The sequence below is a fragment of the Zeugodacus cucurbitae genome, chromosome 5 (genome assembly GCF_028554725.1).
Source record: "Zeugodacus cucurbitae isolate PBARC_wt_2022May chromosome 5, idZeuCucr1.2, whole genome shotgun sequence".
Lineage (NCBI taxonomy): Eukaryota > Metazoa > Arthropoda > Insecta > Diptera > Tephritidae > Zeugodacus > Zeugodacus cucurbitae.
In genome coordinates this window covers 52,988,427-53,013,822 of record NC_071670.1, presented here as the reverse complement: position 1 = coordinate 53,013,822, position 25,396 = coordinate 52,988,427, and the positions used below count along the sequence as shown (strand labels likewise).

Sequence of the window (25,396 nt, the reverse complement as noted above, 5' to 3'; positions counted from 1 at the left end):
TTTTCACTCATGTATATATGCATGAAATAAATAGCAATATGCAAATTGAAAAGATCAAGTTTTGCATTTACAAAAAACATTTGTACACGAGTGTACATTTGTAGTGTGTGTGTGTGTGTGTTGTGCCTGTTAGTAAATAATTTCATTTCGAATATTAATCGCTTATTAACACGAGCGCAATAGGTTCCTGACGCTATAAATAGAAAATGCACTTGTCGTTGCACATGTGCATAACTGTAGATATGTATGTATACTAGAGATATGGTACTTGTTATTGATAAGGCTTGAAATCACGACGGTTGGTAAAGTGAGAAAAACTAAGTACTTGCAACCATATATGTACATATATACATACATATGTACTTCTATATATGTAAAGTACTTGGCGTGAATAATTGTAGTGAAAAATCGTGAAAATATTCACGTACATTTGTATGTACATACATATGTACATTGTATTTGTATTTATAAATAATTCAAATGTATGTCAATAAATCATGAAAATGTGGAATAAGTTGCACAATTGCTGAAGGCGTAATTGGAAATAGTGTAGGCTAGGCTAGATTGGAACGCTTCAAAATATAAACAAACGTATGTGTGTATGTATGCCTGTACTTTTGTGTATTACATGTTGTTTACGTTTACTTACAATTTTCTATGCCCTAAAATACTTTTGTAAAAGATAAACATATTATGAACACAAATTGACATACAGACATACATATGTACATACATACTTATAAGGTACATACAAAATTACATACATACATACATTCATATTTATCCACACCATTTATATTTGTTTGTATGTACATATATTTATTCAAAAGTCACGATATATATTTTTGTTTACTTCAAAAGTAACATTTGTTGATCGTAAATATATTTGTCTTCATTTGAACAAAAAAAAATATAAAAAAAAAATTGAAAAAAAAATATTTTTTAAGCTCTGCTTTGTGTAATTTTTTTTTTCATTATTTTCTACGCAGACTTAGGAATAATTATTGCTTCACACTTTTATTCCTACATTCGCATGAATAATAGTTTTTTTCACGGCTTACTTATGTACATATTTTTCACAATTTGGGTAAAACGCAATTTGTAGCTTCCTTTTCTTGTTATTTTCGCAAAAATAATGGTAATTATATGCATAGTTAAACGCGAAAATATTTATTTTATTTTTTCTATTTTTCTCTAAAATTTCTTTAATAAATATACATATGTATATTGTTTATATAAACAATCACGTGTTTAGAAGAATATTATTGAAAGCAAGTTTCAAATTTGCATCTATTAAAATTCGTATATTATTCAATAAACCGCTTTTTAAAAATTGGGGCGGTGACGTCAATATTTTTTAAACATTTACCGGTTCTGAATTTTTGTTTAAGTTTTTAAACAGTTTCCATAAACTTAAACTACTGTTTTCCTAATTAGTTGTGTCAAAGATATCATATTACATTTTTGGTCTCGATCAAAGATAAGATATTTCAAACGGGGTTTTAAAAAATTATGAAAAAATATTATTTTTACCTCTCATCTAGATCGATTTTATCATAGTCGAACTGTCATATATAATATGTTAAAGATTGGATAAACTTAATTTTTTAATCTCCATTGAAAAATGAATATGTGTAACACAAATTAACCATCTCCGATCAGACCAAAGATTTTATCTGACGTCTAAGGCTATTGTACTACTATTTTTAATATTAGATGAAAAAAATAATTTATTGGCCTTGTAGAGAACAATTGAAATGTTTTTGTCTCCAATTCCATTTTTGAAGACATGTTCTATATACATACATATCTATTACATACGCTGATTTCTGAAATCAATCTACATACATACATATGTATATTTCAATAAAGAATAATCTTCGTCAAATTTCTGAAATTAATGAGATAGGCCAATTTTAACAAAACAACTCAAATTCCAGATCATTTAATATTTATAAAACGACCATTTCAGACATGTATTTTTTTACGCCTGACTGCAGTCTGTAGGTCATGGATTTCATTGCTAAATAAATTTAAAAATATTAAAAACAGTTACAATACAACAATTCAATCAAAATAATCGCTTTGTTCGATTCCAGAAAAATTAAATGTTTAGTATAAATATCAATGAAATATCTAAATTAATAACTAATAATTTGTTTACGGTTATTTCCGATATCCAAAATATCCACATTGGAACAGAAAAAATATTTGAAAATAATCATGATTATCTATTGACTGACATACATATACATGTGACTAAAACATGATAAGCTCACAGTCAATGACGTATACCGACACACTCACACACCTACATATTTAAGTTTTGACAGACTGTGAAAGATATCGATCGACGAGATAAAACCATTAGTACTAGGAACCAAATATTAGCGCTTAGTATATTTTCACTCATATATAGCACATAATTCCATATCAAAAATATATATATGTATGTACATAAGTTAAAGAAATCCATCCGGAACTGATTAAGGTTAATTACAAATAAAAGTATAAAGTGAAGTAGTAATGTGTTATGGTGGTAAAGTTCGACCCATTCATACAAATGAATGATTCAACAGTAGCAATTGCCGGCAGATAGCAAAAAATTTTGGGTCTTTCATATTAATCTATTCTTTTTTCAACGTTATTCAGCATATTCTCGATGATTCTTTTCTGCTGTAATTTAGTGTTCTGCTTCTTAGAGTAGGCGCTGGTTTTGGGTTCTTCTCAGGTTTTTTCAAATAACGTTTCTTCTGCTCTCCATTCTCTATATATTATGCAATTTTTTTCTAAGTGCATCTGTATCCAAATAGTCGCTGCAGTGCTAGTGTTAGTCCATGATAGATCTCAAAGTCTTTATAGAATAATGGTGCTAGAGAAAATAATAGTAATGTTCTTCATCTACTCTACATGTTTGGGTCCAATTCCCATTTTCTTTGTATCAGTCATATGTATTTCTATTTTAGACTTTACTGACTTTACTGTGCCAGAGCTTCATACATTGTCGCCGAATTCTAATCTGGGATCAAGCTTTGAGCCTATATAATATATGACCTTGCTTGTTATTATTTTTACTTAACATTTTATTAATAGTCAATATTAGCAATTAATAATGAAAATTGTTTGAAATTAGTTGTGATTAGACAATAAAAGTTTATGTGAGCTAAATCGAGCTCATATCAGCGAAGGGGTCACATAGACGACATCTGTAGGTACATATGTATGTATGTATAAACGTTGTTCATACGAAATCTCGTAGTTAATCGTTGTGCTGATTGCCACCTTATAATAAAAATTATAATCATAATAATTTAATTTAATATTATTTTTTATTTTATTTTATTTTATTTTATTTCATTTCATTTCATTTCATTTCATTTCATTTCATTTCATTTCATTTCATTGCATTTCATTTCATTTCATTTCATTTCATTTCATTTCATTTTATTTTATTTTATTTTATTTTATTTTATTTTATTTTATTTTATTTTATTTTATTTTATTTTATTTTATTTTATTTTTTTTTTATTTTTTTTTATTTTTTTTTTATTTTTACCCATGTTATTTATACTCATAATACTATTTATTTTTTTTTTGCAAAATTGCAAAATTTTGTTGATAAAATCACCTCAAAACCAGTCTAAATTAACTTGAAAATACAACAACAACCGCTTATGCGGTCATTTGTTGGACTTTGAGTTCTACTTCCTCCGGAACCGTCCCTCTCAAATGTTTGTAGCCAAAAACTACACTCTCCATACATATACTGTTAAGTATGTGAGTAGTAAATTAAATTCACAATATTCTCTGAATTATTCATTAAACCACAACAAACAATGTGAAGTTTTTGCAAATGATACTAATGAATGATGCTGGGCAACCCCGATTTCGCATTGAAGCACCGTCGAAGAGTGATACAACGTGAGCGATCGAAGGTATAGCCTAATTGCATTCCGGTATGTACATATGTATGTATGTGTGGAAGTATATAATGATTTATATCCGTACATATGTACTACGTTTGGCGGCGTACGTGCATTTAAGGACGTAACAACGCTGCCGATCAGTTTTCAATAAGATATTGTACATACAATTGCCGCCGAAATGCTGATGGCTCAGCTGGCGAAATGCTTGTGGTCACACACAAACATACATGCGATATGGAAGAGTCTTCATACGTATGCAGAAAAGTCCATCAAACACCACCATCGCACAGCGGTCGTGTGACTCACTCGGCTATAGCGTACGTGAATCCAACGGCGCTCCGCATGCCAAACGCCAAACACATGTTGCAAAGTTATACGCCGAGCGCCTCGCGTGCTCTCCTCGTGAATTGCGCGCTCACACATTGAGTACGTAGCCCATTCAAGGTTTCGTTGAACGCTTTGTTTTCGGAGAGAGTGTGTATAAAAGCCAATGCACGCCTCCATGGAGCAACATTCGTTCAGCAATCAAGCAACTAATAGCAACAAGCCGAAAGCTTGCGAGCAAAATTCAAAAGTGAAAGCAAAAATCAAACAATTTTAACGGTCACAAAGTGAAAGAATTTCAAAAAATAGAAAATTAAAGTTCTAAATTCTAATTGAGAAAATCTGTGAAATAGACCGAAAAGCAAAAAAGACTATACACAACCATGAGTCAAATTGTGAAGCAGACTTGCCGCTTGTGCCAAACAGCGGGCAAGCAAATCAACTTTTTTCCAAATCCTTGGAAGACAGCCGCGCCAGCCGCCTTCTCCACATCGTGCACATGCAATCAGACAAATGCCGCTTATAAACCGGAAAGCCCTGCTATGGTATTCTCAAAGAAAATTCTTTCAAAAGTCTCGTTGAAGAAAATCACCGGACGCCCAGTGCCACAAGAGGATCCATGGAAGCCATGGCCCAACAGCGTGAATCCATACACTGGTGAAATTGGCGGTCCAGCTGGTCCCGAACCGACACGCTATGGCGATTGGGAGCGCAAAGGTCGCGTCTCCGACTTCTAGCCCAAAGAATACTATTTTCAATTTAGCATTTAAGCATTTGTAAGATAAAAAAACAAAAATCCAACTACCTACATTATTTACGTGCATATTGTGTTGAAGCAATATTTAGTTAGTAAGCAAAAGCCTAGACTGAATAAGTGTGTTAATTTAGATTTTAATAAATGACCAAAATATTTTATGTAAAAAATTTGAAAACAAAAATTTGTTGTCTAATTTACTGGCAATTGTTTTTTTAGCGGAAGTGTTTATTTTATGGCTCTCTTCCTCAAGTAGCGTTACTTGTGGTTTCTGGTTTCTCTGTTTATTTTTTTTTTTGTTTTTTAGTTTATTTTTTCTTGATGAGTAGTTGTCCAAATTTGGTAAGCACTGTATTACCGACGTACAGTTTCTATTGTACTGCGGTAAATTCCAATTGGAACAATTACCGCTAGCTTTTATTCCTGGAAGCAGAGAGAACAAAAATTCTCAGAGTTAACAGAAATTTCTGATTTAAAAAATATAAAAATTTTAATGTTTAAATTAAAATAAAAAAAAAATATTTTTTTTAAAAATTTTTTTTTATTTATTTTTTAATATTTTTTTATTTTAATGTTTTCGTTTTCTTTTTTTAATTTAATTTATTTTTTTTTTTTATTTAGACCCCTCTAATATTTTTGACGAGAAAGGTCAGTAATTGTATAAAATAATTTCTACAAAAAAACCGTTGAATTTATGCCGTTATTGTATAGATCTATTCTTAATTGAAATTAATTACATGCGTCCCGGGCCGTCGGCGTTTTAAAACTAATTTATTACTTGTTATGCACTTGCTTTGATAAGAAAATTACCCGCAACGATGAGATTCCATGTACTGAGCAATATATCTCAAATGTTTATAAATTTCTAGAAAAATCAATATTTATAATACCATTATTATTTTCAAATTACACTACGCTAAATAATGGAACCAAAATTCTTCGAAGCTCTTTTCGGAAATCGTGTGTTTCTCTATTAGCTTGTGGTTTGATATTAATGGTGAAATCGGTTAATCGAATAAAAAAATGTTGCATTGGATGCAAAATTTTCCGATAATTTCAAAAAAATTAAGTTAAAATTAAGCAAAAGCTTCTGTTTCCCATTTATTAATGCCAGTCTGATCCTTAGACTTAAATAAATTTATAACCTTATCTACATAGAAGGTCGTTTGGAAAGAGATATTTAATTATGAAGTCAAAACCAAAGTCCAATATTACCAATCAGAGACTTCAAGAGAACCACGACTATAAAAATTCGCGAAGTTAAGTCAATTAACTAGGTTTTAATAACAATTTTTTCCAATTGTTATAGTGTATTTCATAAAAAAATCTAACCTGATCAATATTACCTAATTATTTATTTTTATTTTTTCTTATTTTTTCCAAACATCAAGACTTACGAAAAAAGTATAGAGATTTTTAACCTTTGAAGAGATAAAGCCGCTTTACTATAAGAACTCAAAGTCTAACCACGAAGTTTATTATTATCAATACACAATAGACCTCAAACCGCCTCGTATCTGAGGTTTTCAGTAACTCTGTTTATATATTTTATTAATTTTTAAACGAAAATAACGGCCAAAAAGTTTCATTGTTCGTCCATTATAAACCAAAATATAAATGTGAATGTATTGGTAAACGCTCTGGTACCGACATGATTCTGCTTTCTACCCCCTTGTGACTGCACCCTCAGATACACTCTGAAAAAACCACTTTATATTATTACTAGATGATTTGCCTCTGAGTACCTGAACTAACATCTAAAAGTAACAATATATTGTTTATCGCAAAATACCTAAATGTATAGTAAACAATAAACTTCTACTTGAAATTTAAAAAAAAAACTTATGTAATCTATGACTAAAATAAAAAATCCTTTTTTGAATATATTTACAGCTACAATATAGAAAAACTTGTTTCTAGTATAAATTATAATAATTATTTTTTTACTAAATCACATGCGCAGTTATTATTTGTTAATATGTATATTTAAAAAAATATTAACGACAATAAGACTGAAGTGGTCAGAGTCCATTAAAACTTGACTTTCAAAACACTTATTTGTTTTCTATGTAAATTGAAAATCCAATTTAAATAAAAATAACAAATAAATCCTGGAGTATCGTGTTCAAAGACAAAATGCATATGTATGTATTTGTGCATGTCCGCTTTGTTGTTGCATTCTCTGTTCACGTGTTCATTCGAATTGTGTGTAAGCTTATTATTGATCTAAAAACCAGAAATATCAAAACAAGTAAATATTTACAAAGAAAATAAATAACAAATAAATTAAGAGACAAGAATGACAAAAATTCAAAGCAAGTTTGCAGAAAAACAAATTTCAAAATTTTGACTAATCCAAAATTTATGTAGTATTTACATACAGCTACACACACACAAACGTATGTACGTATTCAAATACACAAATGGACCCCCAAAGTCCAATGTTAGTGTATAATACGTTCTATTTTCTCAGCGAGAGTGGCGGACTACGTGCATTAAAGGACGTATTATCAGTTGAGTTGTTTATTTTACACATACATATATATTTATTTGTAAATTTATATTTCCATGACCCTTTAATGAACGCCAGAACAAAGAAATAAATACAAAATAAGTACGCAAAAGAGCCACCCTCTCTCTTGTGTATTCTCTCTCTGCGCAAAAACCGGCCGCTAAAAGCTTATGGTGAATTTATAAAATCGAAAATAGAAAAAGTAAACAAAAAGTATTTTCACCACGATATTCACCAAAATGTCGAAATGTCATACGAAAGAGAAAAGTCAAAAGTTAATAAAAACAGCTGACAACTAGCTTTTTAAATTATACAATTTGAATTGTGAAATCAATTTCTTTTTAAATCAAACGCATTTCCATTAAAATAAATATAATAATGAGTAATTTATTGAATATTACCAAACAAACTTGTCGTTTGTGTCACACGACATTAAAACAAGCGTCTGCAAACGTTTTACAAAGCAATGCGGCTTCATTATCCACAACAGCGTGTGTTTGCGCTGACTCCAAGCAGCCGAAAGAAAAGAGTGCACGCGTAGTGGAATTTGAAAAGAAATTACGTGCCAAGACACCGATTGGAAAACTAGATGAATTCTCACAACATCCATTCCAAGAAAAGGAACCTTTGAAACCATGGCCTAATGCAACCAACCCACATACTGGAGAAATTGGTGGCCCTGCTGGACCAGAGCCAACACGTTACGGTGATTGGGAGCGTAAAGGACGTGTTACAGATTTTTAAATAAGAGACTAATGGATATAAACTTGGTGTTAGATATTATTGTTACTAATTGTCACGAATCACTATCATTATTACTATTAAATATTGTTCTAAAATTTTAAACTACTGGAAAGCTTATATACACATAGAGAACCACTAATTAAATAATATCAACTTTAAAATAATGAATGTGTCCATGTACTGCCACCTCCAAATTTAAGATAATAAGTTACATGTTAAACTTTATTTATTACTTTGATCATATCTTCGCTGATAACTAACCAACATGGAATACTGGTCAGCATCTGTTTCCACGTTGAAGTTTCTGGATCGGAATCGCATTTTTATGAGGTTAACTATTGTGAAACCGGCACACTTCCTCAAAATTATTTGCGGGTTCTTATCCTAACCAACCAACTTGCTATACTAAAATATTAATATCTATTTTTAACAACTCTCTTTACTATGGGTTGATGAACCCAACGACAGAGAACGTATAATATATATATATCTGCCAACGATTGTTTTTTAATATTGTACCAGGGACGACTTCTGTACATTTTCAAACATGTTTCTTATTCAATTTCTACCGACTAGTTCGATAGGCAATATCTTTTATAGGCCGTTCGGGACAAATCATAATCATAATTCTAACCTATAATTTTTTATTATATCGAGCATAATAAAAATAAATTAAAATTAAGTTAACAATATCACTATTCCTACAGACCCTGGGGTATTAAATAATTCACAGACCAAATGGCAGCTCAACTGTTTACGAATAGCTATAATCAAAATAAAAGCAGTTAGTTTGCATATTTCTTGCCTCCCACGATAACAGCTGATTTTACACATTTCTTTACACACAGATTTCTTCCGCATTTCAGAATTGACATTAGTTTCTTGCTTTTCATTGAGTTTATTTTGTTAAATTTGTTTAATTTAATTTCGCATATAATTTGTGTTTGAGTTTTGTCTTAAATCATGTTTTATCTGCCATAATAATAATTGAACGGCATGTCGGTGTATGGCCAGGAAAATCGGATATTTGTATCCGAGGATGCTGAAGATTTAGATCGAATTGAAGTGATTACTACATCGACGACGTCATCGCACAGCGAACTATTTACGCAACTAGCAGGCAGCCAAAATTTGCTTACTACAAGTGGTAAAAATGAGCATTTCGGGATTATTGCAAGCGCTACGTGCGAAAATGATGCTAAAAGTAAGCAAAGCGATTGTGGCGGCAGTCGCGATGGTACTGGTACTGATGAGCAATGTGGCGATGAATCCATAGAGTTGATTAGTAATTTTGGCACACTTCAATTTCGGCGCGCTACCTCACCATTGGCAGCGTTGGCTAGTAGTTTCAATCGTGGAGCGACACCTACGAATATGGTTAGCAGTATAGAATATATAGCAAATACGTTTGTAGTTTATAATATTTTATTCTTTTACACTGTAGGTACGACGTTGGTCACAGACTTTAACGCGTTTTGATCGTAATAAACACGGCCTACGAGAGAAAACTGCCTATAAAATACCCTCGCCTAGGTACTTGCTAGTTGATGAAAAGCAGAAAGCAAATAGTCGTGTTAATGTTAAAAATGAAGTTGAATTGCTGGCACAGGAAATCGAACAGCACGATGGACTCATGCAAGACACAGCGCTCAGTCATGAGCATAGACTGTATGTTGAAATTTGAGTGAAATTTTGTATATCTTTATTTACTCAAATTTATTAATTTAGTGAAACCCTCCGTGCCTTACCACAACCACTTGCCATTAAGCGTCTACTTAAACGAAAATTAGCCATTAGCATTGAACAACATGCAATCGAGGAGACGCGTTGCAGCTGGTGTCATAAATTGACAAATGCTTTCGTAAGTTTTCTCTTAAGAAGTTGGAAACTCATTGGTGTTATAAGCCATTCTTTGGAAATATGGTACGATGAGATTAAGACTATCGAAGGACATTTCGGCTGCAATGTCAGTTCATATTTCAAATTTCTACGTTGGCTCTTGTTACTAAATCTATTCGTGTTGCTCTGCATTGTCAGCTTTGTCATATTTCCACAATTACTCTACAATGCGATAGCAAACGATATGAATCTCAATGAAACAGTATTAGCTGATAAATATGCGAGAAATGCTACTGAGACTGCTGGTGAACTATTCATACATCTGTTTACTGGAGAGGTAAGTCATGAGCATTTAATTATATTTATACGCTTATTAACTGCATTCATTTCATTTTAGGGTTATCTGCAGAATTCATTAATCTTTTACAGCGGCTATAGTAATGCAACATTTCGTCTACACCCGGCACTTAGTCAATATAGCCTACCGCGTGCATACTTTATGACAATGCTCGTGTTGTACTTATTTATTTTCATTGTGATTTCCACCAAGTGCGTATTGCAGTGAATTGTGTGCAAATGTTTTTTTTTATAATTTCTATATTATCAATATTCCTTCCTTAGAATGGCGCGCGTTTATCGCATTAGCTTCATTCAAGCCGCAGGCGGTGGCAGAGCCATACTGGTGGCTAAAGCCTTCTGCGCTTGGGACTTTGGCATTTCGAGCCGGAAAGCGGCCGAATTGAAACACGTTGCGATTTTTTCTGAATTCAAAGCCGTGCTTAATGAGAGGGCTGTGCCCAAGCGTAAGCCTACCGTTTGGTGGCAAATTTGGATCCTTTGTTCGCGCGCCATTGCGCATGTGCTAGTTGCTACCATAATAGGCGGTGCCGGTGTGGGCGTGTGGATTTTGTTGAAAGTAAGTTATGCGAAGTCAAAAGACTTGTAATTTATTGTGCGTATATGCATTTCCAGGAACTTGACTCGACTGATGACGTGTCTGGCTGGCGAACTCTTTCAACTGCTGGTATACTAAATCTCACAATGTTGCTTATGCAATCTGTATTATCGTGGATTTCGCGGTAAGACGATTTGTGTACTATATGTTTGATATGGCTTCTTTATATAAGTTTATGTATTTATTTTTTCTCTGTAGCATGGAAGATTATCGTTCACCGCGTCGTACACTACATATAGCATTATTGCGTAATTTTTTATTGGAGGCTGTGATTATAAGCGTGTTGGTGTACTTTCTGTTAACAAAATCATATAGTCAGGTGGGTTTGTTAAATTCTTAATCTTGATATAAATTATTTATTTATGTTTCTTAATAATTGCAGTGTTGGGAGACTCATATAGGACAAGAATTGTACCGTTTCATTATCACAGATTCCTTCATCTGTTTAATTATAATACCTTTCTGTTGTGTCACACGCGCGCTTTTGTCAAGGTAAGTGCTCTCCATTCTAATATGACACAAATAAGATTTGTTTCCTTTATTTTATCGAAAATTGCAGTCTCTACTGGCCTTGGCTCGGTCGTCCCGATTTTGATATTTCACAAAAAAGTTTGGGTCTCGTTTATAATCAAACTTTACTCTGGCTAGGCTTGCTTTTCTCACCATTGCTTGTCGCAATTATTGTTTGTAAATTGTTCCTAAAGTTCTATATTAACAAGGCGTTATTGCTGCATCTGTGTAAACCCTCCTGTCACATCTGGCGTTCGGCGCAAACGCAAACGCTTTATCTAGTCTTCACTTTTGTATCAGTGCTTGGGGTTATACTGACGCTAGGTTACATAATGACACAGTACGTACATGATTACGTTTTTATGCAAACATATTATCATTATCTCCCTCACTACCGACTTTTAGACTGCCAATGAGTGCACAGTGTGGTCCGTTTCGTGATTCCGGTTATATGTTTCAAATATTTATAGATGGTGTGTTGAAGTTACGTGAAAACCAGACGCTTTGGCGCATACTCACCCTACTTGTCCGTCCAGCTGCTGTGGGTATTATGTTAGTCACACTAAGTACACTCGTTTACTATTTGCGTGCCAAATCTCGGGCGCGTCGTCTTATGGTTAAGTTGCTCAAAGAAATGATCTATCTGGAGGCGAAAGATAAGGAGTTTTTATTAAATCGCATTATGAGTGTTTCGAAAAATAAGAATCGTGATTGGTCGCTGTCGGATGTAAAATCACTTGAAAGAAGACGTCAGCGTGCTGCTCAAATGCCACCAGCTGAAATTCATGTACAAAACGAAGTCACTTCAAATCGCAGTGATGGTTTTATATTACGCAGTCGTGATGTTTAGTGTGCTAGATTTTGTTGTTGTGACAACATACATATATTTTGGGTGCATACAGCGCTTGTGCGCATAAAAAAGAAACCGGCCTGTCTTCAGAACTAACGTTCGTCTGACTATACTAGTTACTTAAGTTCATATATTACTCCATTATATATACATACATATACTTTATGGTTACTTATTGATTTGTACCGAACAAATATTCAATTGTCTGATTTTATTTTAAATATTTTATTTTATTATTAGCATAATTTTATTCTTATTTCTATTTATACACATATACATAGATTTATTAATTTGTTAAATTAGCATTTAACAAAAGTTACAAAGAACTTGTATAATTTTGGAGATAATGTGCTTCATTGCAGACCATATAATCTCGAATTATTACGAATCTAAAGTGTTTTTACGCACTTTGTTCGGGACTGATTGTCGTCGGAAAAATAAAAGTATTAATAGTAAAATATACTGAAAGCCTAAATATACCTATATATAGATATTATATTTTAAATGTACAAACTTGTATACTTATATATTTTTAATTAAATATTAAAAGTCTAGTTTTATATACAAATTATATTGATTATTTTATTTTGAGAAGTAAATAGTGAGGTTAGAGTTATATTAAAGCATTTATTTAATATGATTATTAACACTTTTATTAAATAACCAAAGTTGGAGAACGGTTTGCGAAAGCCTTGTGTATCAGAATGATCTTAAAACCCTACTCGAGAGGTATACATAGCTATTGGATCGAATTATATATATTTTTTATAGAAATTTTTTTTTTCAGTACCCACATCAGCACTTTATATAGTGTATTTGTTATATGTATATTGCATATTCTGAGTACATACTTTTATGGTATAACAGCTTTTTTGCAACAAAATTATTTTTTATAAAGTATTTTTATTTTTATTTTTTTTACACATTATTAAAATATTTCATTTAAATAGGTTTTATTGTATATAATTTTTTATTATTTATAATATTATATTATTTATTTTGCACTAAATTAGTTTTTATTTTTTATTAAACATATTTTTACAATTTTTATTTAAAATTTCGCAAATCCGAACTAATTTTCGTCAACATTCAAATAAGAATGTTAATTTTCTTATTGGCAGCACTCACAACAGTGTTGTATGCCAAATACAGGGTTGGCAAATGGTCGGCTCAAATTTGTTTTTGTTTCTGTTATGCTCTTCACTTACATTTATTGGTGCATTTTCAAAGACGCCGTGAAATTGTTCACACACAACGTAGAAGAGAAGCGGAAAGTTTTTGTTTACGTAGTGCTTTTTAAAGCAGCAACAACAATTAAATTATTACAAAAAAATAGTGAATTTCTATGCACACATTTTTATAACATAAAATTTGAAATAAATATATTTTTTAAATACCAATAGCATTTGTGTAAAATTTGGCTAAAAGCCAAGTAGCAAACCATACAACTATACGCTTAAAATTCCAGCATAAAATTGCAATCGCGAATCACAGGTAAAAGACGAAGCGTAAATTCGCTTAAGTGCAAAAATCGCAAACTTGAAATTGTGAATGTTTTTTGGTTTTAATTGCAAAGTGAATTGCGAAATAGTGTGTGTATTAAATAAAACATTCATTAAAGTGTAAATATTTTCAAATATCTGATTAGAAAATTTTGCATATTGCGAAATATACATACACACATACATATATAGTGCTGCAGTGCTTAATAGGTGAAAACTGGAGTCAACGGCAGCTGAAGAAAAAATGCAGAACTATGCGGATGCCTTGAGTGCCAAAGGGTATCGCAGCTTTGGTTTTGATACGGACATGGAAATGGAATTTGATTTGAACAATGGACACGACTTGAAAACCAAATCGGGTAAGTCATATTTTAATTTACAAAAGTATTTATTTAATGTTGTCAGCAAATAGCTATACTAATGTAGAGTTGGTGTTTTAAACCACATATTGCTGAAAAGTAGACATAAAATAGCAAAAAAGAAACCGGCAATTGAAAAGCAGCATACCTACAACTATCTGTGAAAAAACGTGTCGGAAATACATAAGTACTTAGTTTGCAAAATATTTTTGTAAGTAGGTTGAGGTGGCAGTCAAGACGTCTGCCTGTAATGGCTGAATAGTTGATTTTTTGTATGACGCAGTTTTTCCAAAAAGCTTGGCTGCTGACGCTATGTTTGTTATAGCTATGTAATATTTGTATATACATATGTATATAAGCAAGCATCGGTTGTGTGTTCTGCTGTCGGCTTGGTTGAGGTCATTGTGTTTGTTTTTTGAGGAGCGGCACGCTGTCAGATTAAATTGAAAGTGGAGCCACTAAAAGAAAATAAACAAATATTTGCCAAGATTGTTCTGTTGTTATTCTATTATATATTTAGTGCAATTATGTCAGTGGATATACAAAGTATAAAAAATTTAATGTAAATGTTATTTATAGGGCATTATGATAGTGCATACATAAATATTTAATTTAGAAGAGTAGTACTCTTGTAATTTTTGTCTCTGATTCATCTTAATTCATTAGAAAAATGTAATTTCTGTACATTTTTGCAATAAATGCAAATAAACAAGTTAAGTCGCATGGAAAAATTCCTTTCTGACAATCGTTTTTTTGTTTGACATATGCAACAAATGTTTACTTCTGACAGCCTTCTAAATCAGCAAGTTTGCCGTAATATTTTCAAACGTGTTTTTCAATTTGCAAGCTGTATACATATAAATATGTATGTACTTGTTTATTATTTATGCACAATTTAGTTTTTTTTTTGTTAAGATAAATAAAAACTTAATCTATTAATATCTAGTGAAGCCTAGTAAGATTTTGAAATGCCTTCAGATAAGCAGAATTTCTGACACTTATAATAAACAAATGGTCGAAAAAAATTTAGTAATTTGATTTATTACTGGATGGAAAATAATAATTTTTGAAATAATACGGTTGAACTTCCCTAACTCGAATCACCATAATCCACAAAACAACTTCGAGTTAGAGAGACTTCCGAATTACGGAAGGTAATTTGTATGGAATTTGACTTCTATTGCCAATTCAAGAGTTCGAGTTCGGGAGAACTTTGAGTTATGCAACTTCAGCCGAATTTTTAAGATCAACAGTTTAAAAAATATAGGGAACGGAACTTAAATAGTGTAACATACCCAATTAGATATGGAATTCGAATCGAATTAGATTTGTGAATGTTTGTTTATTTTCTTTTTGTGTGTGGAATCTCTACTGGCACCGCTTATCTCATTATAATAGGAAAATAAATAAAAGGCCTCATTAGTTTGCAAGTTTTATGGTATTTAATGTATGAACAGAGATTGGAGCCCGAACGACTGTTTTATTTAGTACTTACTTTATACTTTCAACAGTATTTCTCACTAATGGTTTCCAATTGGTTAATATTAGCGATATGTCAACATATAACATTGTATTGTCATATACCGAATGTTCAAAAAATAACGGCAATTTTAAATTTTTTCTTTTCCAAAAATTAATAGAGACCAAAGATTACTATCGAAAATTTCAATAATTTTTTTAACACATCTCGTATGTTTTTACTTTATTAACTGTTTTGATATCTATCCCGCTTATCCGCCTAGGAAAATCTTAAATAAATAATAAAAATAACCATAAAATTAACCTTTACTTAATTCAAGATATCTTATTTAATAATGAAAAATTGTTCAAATTTTTTAGAAGCCTTTTAGTGTTTATTGTCCATCATAATCAACGTTTAATTGATCTGATATTCTTTCATCCATTGTTTGTTCACTTATATATACAATTTATATGCCGAAGAGCTTATTAAAATGTTGAGTGTAACGATTTATCAGCAAAAAATGTCATACTTTTAGTGGGGACATACATATTTATAGACATGTAGTGCATATAAAATATTTTCCGTATCAAGGCGATAAGCTGTTGTTAGATATGAATTTATTATCAAAAATATGAAAATATACATTGTAATATAAACGACGTAATCAAGTATTTATTGATTCTTTTTCATACACATTCATCAAACATTTCGTCAATGATATGCCAAACATCTTTTGTTTAAATCAATATTGCTTTGCTAAGTAATTGCGGTTAGTATCCGCATAATTATATACTCAACTTAAAATTATTTTATTCTACTACTTGTGCAATACATATACATAATTGTGCCTACCTCCACATTTTTGGCACTTAACTTAACCGTTATGTGTCTCTGAGTGCATTGCAGCCGCAATATTATTCGTATTTCACTTGCATTAGTCATAGTAAATATTTCGCATAAATATTTCATCGTTTGCAATTGCTTTTCTTTCAAAATTTAAGTGATTCAGCGATTACTGACGCTTTCATATGACATCCATTTCGTTCTAAGAATAATATTTTTTGTATTACCTTATCAAGTGGGATTAGGTTAGGTACATATATATTTTATATGCATTTTTAAGTTTATTTTTTGTTTCTAAATTTTAATCGCCCAGTCGATAATGCATTTATTTTTCTTCCATTTCAATCAAAGTCTTAATTAAATAATGCTTTCAGTCAATTTTTTGTGCTAGGAATACTGATTAGAAACTTTTTAATTACGTCGATTTCCTCTCTTCCTCATAGCGATTAAAATAGCACGATTATTAATCTAATCAGGTTTTATAATCTTATCACTTTGTTCTCAATAAGTGCGACAGTAATTTATTAACCCTAACTGGAACATCGAAACAGGAACACTCCAAAATTGAGGGTTTAAATTCATATTTTTTTGAAAAGTTAATATTTTTCGTTGAAAATTCATTGAAAATAATTAATACAAAAAATTATATATAGTTTTAAATTTATTTCTATTAAAATTTAATGTAAGATTTGTTACCTGCAATACCCAAATATCTTCACTTTCTTTGCATTTACATTTTTTCTTTCTTCTTTAAGAAGATAATATGTATAAGTTTTGTAAATAGTTCTGAAAACAGTTATTCAAAGCATATTATCTGCCATTCTCTCGACTCGAAACTCACTTCACGGAAGTACTGTAATCCGAAAACACTTTCCGGTTTTCATTGTTCACTACATGTATGTATGCATATATGTAAAACTAAATGCCACCTTTCATATGTAATTATTATAAAACACTGTGTAAACAAATTCATTTTAAAATATTTCAAATCACAACCCATACGCTTGTGCATTCACCTATTAATTTAATAACAACTCTAATTGATTGTGGCAGAAATGCATTACGTATATACATACATATGTCCACTCTTACGGATATTGTTTGGTATATAGGTGCTCAATAATTGAATTGGCTCAATTGAAAATGACAACAAAAGATTAACTTTGTTATTATTAATACGAAATACTTATGGCTCGGTACTGATTCCCTAGTTGATTGATGACCACATTGATTTGTTGTATTCACAACTTTTTATTAACTTGCATCATCTAAGTTGAATGTACATTGCGGATAGATCGAAGAGAGATCCACATTAAAATCCCTGGTATCATTATAACCTTTTTAAAACATAATTATTTGTATCGTGCTGATTTCAATGTAACAATTCAGTGATAATGTAGTAATAGTTCTACTATCTTCTTACAGATATCAGAATATCTAGTAAAAAAATCCGATTCACTCCTTTATTCTCGAGATATCGGTCTAAATATTTTATAAAATATGAAAATGGACGAAATCTGTTAAAAACCACGTCTATTTCCCAAAAACCACAATTTTGCGGACCAATGAAGATATCGGAATAAAGCATTGCATAGTATTGAAGGTGTGACATATCTCATTTAAAAATTGAACATCGAAATCGTACTATAATATAACTTTTTAATGCCCCAGATACCGTGAGGTCCACAGTCCCTATGGATAGTGTTTTTCCAAAAATATCGGAAAATCTCAGGAAATAGTTTTCTTCTAATAATAAGCCTCTGTGCCAAAAATGGATAAAGTCGGGTCATTATTTCTATAGGTATGTAATATTTGGGAGGTATTTTTTACCGTTGATATGGATTACTATGTTAGATATCTTAAGTTAAATTAAATGAACGGATAATCTTGAATATAAAGTAGATTAGTGATTGAAATCGGTTCAGAAATTACTCTACCCCCAAATTTTTTCCAAACCTTTGAGCATTGAAAATTGCGAGAGTATAAAATATTGCCCGAGCTTAGCCATTCCTTATTTGTTTATTATATTTTCCATTATCTAAATTGTATTTAAAATTGTGTTATTATTTTCTGGAGAGATTGTTTTGAATATAGTTTACTTCAGCAAAATTTGCCCCAGCTAACTGGACTATTATCGTTTAGAAACTTATCGTTTATCGACTTATAAATTATAATTGCCGGCAACCATCTTGACCTGCCACTATAATTCTCATCGCCTCAATTACTTATTAATTAAGACCATGTGTCTAAATACCGCGAAATGTACACATACAGACTTATAGGTATATGTGTGGATATATTACGTTTATTTCACAATAATTTTAGATAATAACTTTCAACGTATACATATAGGAGGCTATTAGCAAGTAGGTGTGAGCCGTGTCTGTATATTTGTAATATTTATATAAAAGCACCTGTAAATACATTTTCCATCATATGAGTATTACTTTTGTTTATAAATCGAATTATTGTTTTATAGTTTCGCTACATGAAAGGTGGTCGGTGGTATCGAATGGGACTCGAATATTGCGCTATGATATAGTTTTTTTTTTATTTTAAGGCAGTAGTCTGCTTTAGAAGCCGAAAAAAAACGTTTTTTAGCAATTTTTTTTAAGGGAACGAAATGATTGCGGTACCGAATTTTAAGACGATAGTGTACTATATTTAAGGCTTTAAAACAATATATATTATTAAAAAATATTGAATTTTTTCAAAGTTGTAAGTATTTTTCTGGAGCGCCTGGAGTCTGCACTTGTAAATCGGTGCCGGTGATGGAGGTCGTGCGATGCATCTGAAACAGTCGAACCAATTTTTTTTTTTAATTTTTATAAGTTTATTTTCTTTATGAACTAAAAAATACCAAAGAAGTTATAAAATTCCAAATTTTTTCGGAGTTTGAAAAAAAAATTCACTTTTCTAAGAAAAAAAAAATTGACTTTAAGTTGCAAAACAAGTAGTTTCAATAATACTTTTGTCCAACTCAACTTCAAATAGAAGATAACTTAATACTGAAGCTAGATCACTTTGTTTTTTTTCGATCGGACATATATTCTTTTTGCTATCGCCGGCACCGTTTTCTAACACTTGTGAAAATGAAAACTCGAGAAACGCGCTTTAAAGGTCTGCCTGAGCATTCGCACCTGCTCGATGCTCGTCTACTAAAACTGCTCTAGCTTCGAAAATATGTCGAATTGGCCTCTGGAATTTTAAAGACATATTCTTGGATAGTTTTGGAAAAGATTTAAAACAAAACAAAAAAATCGATTTTTTGAAGCTTGTAAAGCAGACTATTGCCTTAAACCTTATAAAATATGCAAAAAATCTGGCTTCTTTAAGTCATAATAATGGAAAATATTTTTTAATTATATATTCAATTAATTAAAAACAATTATATATTATCTGTAGAGGGTACTTATATATCTGCCGATTCTTTAAAAAACATTATTTATCTTCTAAAAGTTAGAAATATTAGTATAAGCGGTTTGGTTATCGATAACTATCGATTTTAATAGTTATTGTGTACGAGTTATTGAGTAGGCTGCGGTCTTTTTTGAGGACTAAATTAAAATTGAAATAAATTTTTAGTAAGCCTTCTGGCCAGGGAACTCCCTTGTTGGAGTTTACAAAAGTTACATACCTATCGATAATTTTATCGAAAAAACATCGGTTTCCAACAGCCAAATATCATATAATCCTTAAAAGAACACAACAAAACTGTTCAGACAGCTCCAAAGTTCTTCACCTATCCAACAAAGAACACCTCGCAGTTCTTCAGCATGGAATGTCGAATGTAGCGCCTTGCAACACACTAATGCATCAAAATATGTATTCCACATTGTTTACACTTGTATTTATTAGCGATTTTGTTGCTCTTGTTGCCTTAGCAATTGTTAGCGTTTTCGTTGTCGTCGTAGCGCTCGCAGACCCCCTACACCGTGCAACTCGCTGGTTCTATATATGTATGTATTTCCTTCGCTGCTTTGGTTCAAATGTATGCACATATCTTTGTGTGAATGTGTGGTTGTATGTGCACTTTCATTTGTTTAATATTATCCCATCATTTATGTACCATTGTAGTAGCTCCGCCACACTCACGCCTAGAAATCTTTTGTTTCGATCGCTCGACGGCGTCATTTCGCCTTGCCTTTGGTGAGTGTGCTAAGCAAATCGGTTCAGTTTATCGTGGATTTTCAAGCGGAAAACTAAATTTCCTTTGTCAACTGACAAACGGCGATTGCAGTGCGATTGCAATAAACCAAAGAAGAAGCCAAGTGCCAACCGCCCAACCGGCCATCAGCCAAGTGCCAAGTGCTCAACGGTTCAACTCCTCAATCTAGATGTGACTACGTCGCACATTGTGCATTGTAATTAATGAAATGAAATGAAATTCTATTTGTTGTGTGGGAAAATGTGTAAATCGCATAAATAAATCTCGGAAGTGTTCTCGTTGATAAACAGTGATGGTGCCGCCTATGGGCAGCTGAGTAAAAACGCAGTGAAGAAAATTTGTTGTTATGCAACGCAATGATGATAAATCGCTGACAGAATTGTCATTGCAATGAAGAAATATAAATATTGTTGTTGCTATTGCTAGTGCTCGCGTTGTGTGGTGCAGTGTTGCATTGTGTTGTGTGTGCTCTGTTGTTTTGTTTTGACATTTAGGGAGATTATACAAAACATTGCATCGCTGACGAAATTGTATTCTGTGACGAAAGATCTCGATAACTAAAATGGTCGATCATTGAAATATCGATAAATATCGTTGACCAAAGAAAAGTGAAATTAATGTTATGGAGCGGTCTAATTGACGATAGAAACTTATTTTCGTTTTGAGGGACATATTGACAGAGGCACTTGACTTGTGGAATGTTTATAAAATTTAGTAAAGGGTGTTACAATAGGATCGATAAAATATTTATATGAATTGTGACCACCTTCATGGATTTTCAAAGTTCAATTAACCAACTATTTTCTAAGTATCTAGATTTATTATGTCGTTTGAGTTTCCCCTATTCTAATATCCACTCTATCTTCGTAGGTTACACATGGAGAAATTTACTCTAATTTGTTGTAAAGATTGCTTGCATTTGTCGTTTATAGCAAAGACTTTGTAGTTGTTGTATCGGCACAAAACATGCCCCAAATAATTTCGAGTCTAGTATACTAGGGATATTGACAACTCAATGTTATTATCGTCAACTGAGTTGGATGAACGATTCTTCGTGACGTACAACGTCATAAACAAAGCGAACTGTCAAATCTTCATAGTAGTTGTAAACAAAGCATTCCTCTCTTGTCGTTCATGACGTCACGAACTAATGAGTATCTGTCAAATGCACTTCAAGAAGACAAAGAGACTTAGCTGTCGAAATTTCTAAGCATTTCGTCATCAACAAATACATAACTGTCAAATTCACTGACAGTTTACTCGAATGCCAAAGGCTCCACTATCATCCTATGGTTCCAGGCTCTGTTTAAATTGACCAGTCTGGCAATGGCAATTTGCCATAAGTTTGGGCCGCCATCGTTCATCAGCTTTCGGTCGCCAACATCGAGTGCCAATTGAAAACCCCTTTGTGAAACATATTTATACTTCCACTCAGTACACTCCATGCACCAAATATTATAGACCGCAACGCTGCTGTCGCCATCGTTGGCGCGCCCACTGCGTCATTTGTGCTGTTGCCAAAGTCAGAGCGTTGCACGTCATTATCGTTTGCAAATTTTCATGCTCGGTACGCCTTTATTGTGCGCTTATAAATGACATGCTCTTATTTATTTACTTTTCTCTTCTATAATTTTCCTTCATTTATCTTTTTGCAATGTGTTTACTTACAGTGCGAGTGATGAATAGCAATGGAGAGATATTATACTTTTCGTTGCTTTTTAATCAAAATATTTGTGGTTGCACTTGTGGATGGGTAGTGGGCAATATTTGTGAGGTGATGGGGTTGCGTGGCATCGTAGGCGTCAGCTGTAGGCATGCAAATAATAATAACGATAATTATAGTTTCAGAAGAGACATGAATGCGGGAATTAAATTGTGTGTTAGTTGAATCTTGGAATTTTTTGACATTTTAATATTTTTTGATTTCAAGATTTTATATTTATATGGTTCCCAGCACTAATTGAGCTTATAGAAATGATAGAAATACTTGAATCCAAAGAAGTATCTCTGAAAGAAATTATGTTTTATTATATTATAGGAGTTATCTGAAAAGCAGTTCGTTGCGAATAGTTTGGTGATCTCTCCATAGGCCAGGTATTCTGAGACATCTTATTGAGAGATATATGTTTACACGTATATAAGTTAATCTTCGAATAATCACTTGAAACTTTGAACGGTTAGAACCTATGGTCAGAAAAAGGTGATAATAAATACTATGCTATATCCCATATTTTCCCTAACTATAAAAATGTCGTTTAAGGGAGAGTATTAAAAAACAACATAAACACAACACAGGTTTTGGAACGCATTTAATTTTCTAGTATTACTTATAACTGTCAGAGAAAAAAGAAACACTCGTCTTCCGTTGACGGAAGGGATTAAGTTGTAGAAAATAAATAAGGGCATTGACATTGTAATGAGAATTTTAAACCTTTATTGTGATTGTAATAAACAGGTCAATGCACCAATTTAACAATTAATGCATTCAGATTTGTAGAAGGTTGTGAAATTATATATGAATGAAAGTCTATATTCATTGATGATATGAGTCATTTGTTTTCCTTTACGACCACCTACACATTTTTTGTCGAGTTCATTGTGTTTTTGCAAAAAATAATTGTAAATCGGCATGAACTAGACACTGATCTTTATTGGATATTTACTTAGTTGTTGAACTTGGTGTATGTTGTGTTAACTTAAGAATTACAGAGTAGATAAAACACTTTTTGTTAACCTTTAATTTTCTCACAACTCAATTTATTGTCAATTAATGGGCAATTAGTTAGTTGCTTCATTGTATGTAAATTGAGAAATAGCTGAAATGGTCCAGCCAAGTGAGCAAGGTTATTTTGAAATGTTTTCAGTTGTATTAAGATATATCTACATACATATATGTACGAGATGTGTTCAAAAAATGAAAAAAAAAAAGAAATGAAATGTTAAAAGATCCCACTTGGTGAATTAATGGGCACAAACAATACTATCACGATGCCCCAGCCTTTATATTCGCCAGACATGACTCCGTGTGTCTTTATTCCGTTTCCATAACCTTAAAGGATCGTCGTTTTACAAGCATACGAGAAATCGCTGAAAAAGCCAAAAGCTATCCCAATAAATGCGTTTTTGAAGTGTTTCGACCATTGGTGGAAGCGCTGAAACAAGTGTATAATATCGAATTGAGACTATTTTAAAGTCGACAATATTAATGTAGACAATTTAATATATATTTTTTTTTTCAAAAACCAAAATTATAGCCCTATAAATATAAAATTAAGTGTTCTACGGTGATAAGCCAACAAAATATCGCGTGGAAATATTCCTAAGCTCGACGTCACTTAAATAATAAGAATACGAATTTTGTAAAACATATAGTTCATGTACAAATGTATGTATCTATGTACATATATACTGTCTAAAAGATAGTCCCATTGCATTTCTTAACAATTTGTAAAGCCATAAAATAATAACATTGTACATGAACAATCTGCGAAAAAATAGATTGTACAATAGTCCGAAGTGACAATAAGAACAAACATTTATTCATATATACATATCTACATATGTATATACATACATATATGAATAAGATTGTATTGTACTTGTATTTTGAGTGTCTTTCAGGTTCAATGTGTCGTAAATAAAGTGATTAAAACGTCACATTCATATATGTTTATTTACAAGATAATATATACTATGTCGCACTATATAAGTATAGCCAGTTGATAACTTCCCAAAAACAAATAAACATTTATGCAAGAATTCTAGCATAGTGACAATTAAAAATGTACTAACACTTGGTTCGTATATACAATTCTGCTTGAGCGCAAAGATTTTAGAGAATGTCTTAATTAATACATAGTACTTTTGTACAACAATTGATTTTAATAGCATTAAATACTTTGTTTAGTTGTTCTAGTGATATTTGTTTGACATACTCAAAACTATTAATTAATTTCAATGTTTAAGTGCTTTGATGTTGAACAGAAAGCTGTACTCGTTTAAATTTTAGCAATTAGTTGGTTTGTCTCCTCAATATATAATATACTAGCAGACAGCTCCGGCTTCAAAAAAAAAAAACAAATATGTCAAAAGTTATAAGTTTTTACATACTATATATATGTATATGTATGTATTTTCCCGTTTCTTGCCTGGGTTAATTTTAAAAAAGTAAAATTAGGAAAATTCGAACATGAAGTGATATTTTATTTGCAATAAGTTAAAACTTGATTACGACCTCTAGTCTTTGATGTCCGATGTCTTCCTCTCTGATTATGAAGGCGTTGAAAATGCATCAGAGTTCGACGCCCTAGTACGAGCTTGTATATTCCTAATATTTTGTTCTTCAAGCCGCTGTACACGCTCAAGCGCGAACTTGGGAAGTTTTGAAATTTTGTTCAGCAAGCAGCTGCGAGCGCTCTTTATTCGACTCTCTAGCACGCGATTGCGATGCGAAGAGAATGACTTGCAAGACAACTATTTCCAGAAAGTTGAGATTCTTGCCTATATACAGCCTATGTTACTCAGGGTGAATGTAGCTTTCCAATGGTGAAAGAGTTTTTGAAATCGGCACAATAGTTTTTGAGTTTATTCAATACAAACATACATACAAATCTTTCCTCTTTATAATAGTAGTATAGATTTGCTAAAT

The 25,396-nt window shown here is 31.8% G+C and overlaps 4 protein-coding genes across 7 annotated transcripts in view; all 4 read left to right on the top strand.

Annotated features, from left to right (window-relative positions):
* The first annotated feature begins 4,424 nt into the window (after positions 1–4,424).
* Positions 4,425–5,174, top strand: LOC105210545 (succinate dehydrogenase assembly factor 4, mitochondrial-like). The gene has a single exon (XM_011181570.3). It carries the CDS (start codon positions 4,634–4,636, stop codon positions 4,985–4,987), a length of 354 nt encoding a protein of 117 aa, XP_011179872.1. The 5' UTR covers positions 4,425–4,633; the 3' UTR covers positions 4,988–5,174.
* Positions 5,175–7,352: 2,178 nt separating this feature from the next.
* LOC105210546 (succinate dehydrogenase assembly factor 4, mitochondrial-like) lies at positions 7,353–8,362 on the top strand. Its single transcript, XM_011181571.3, has 2 exons — positions 7,353–7,517; positions 7,595–8,362. The coding sequence occupies exon 2, from the start codon at positions 7,895–7,897 to the stop codon at positions 8,258–8,260; it is 366 nt and encodes a 121-aa protein (XP_011179873.1). The 5' UTR covers positions 7,353–7,517; positions 7,595–7,894; the 3' UTR covers positions 8,261–8,362.
* Positions 8,363–8,604: 242 nt separating this feature from the next.
* LOC105210547 (transmembrane channel-like protein 1) lies at positions 8,605–12,440 on the top strand. The gene is made up of 10 exons (XM_011181572.3): positions 8,605–9,637; positions 9,705–9,928; positions 9,989–10,436; positions 10,497–10,648; positions 10,721–11,015; positions 11,072–11,178; positions 11,253–11,373; positions 11,437–11,546; positions 11,614–11,904; positions 11,970–12,440. Exons 1-10 carry the CDS (start codon positions 9,257–9,259, stop codon positions 12,412–12,414), a joined length of 2,574 nt encoding a protein of 857 aa, XP_011179874.1. The 5' UTR covers positions 8,605–9,256; the 3' UTR covers positions 12,415–12,440.
* Positions 12,441–13,749: 1,309 nt separating this feature from the next.
* The window catches only part of LOC105210548 (AMP deaminase 2), a 39,839-nt gene continuing 28,192 nt past the window's right edge, over positions 13,750–25,396 (top strand). For 2 of the 4 annotated variants that reach the window (XM_029039217.2, XM_011181573.3), the window contains exon 1: positions 20,759–20,944. Coding sequence is in view for 2 of the 4 variants with exons in the window: in XM_011181575.3 (XP_011179877.2) it covers positions 14,161–14,275 (115 nt within the window). In the remaining 2 variants the exon portion in view is untranslated. Of the gene's footprint in view, positions 13,909–14,010; positions 14,276–20,758; positions 20,945–25,396 lie in introns of those variants that run through there. The other 2 variants (XM_011181575.3, XM_029039218.2) reach the window with 2 other exon arrangements.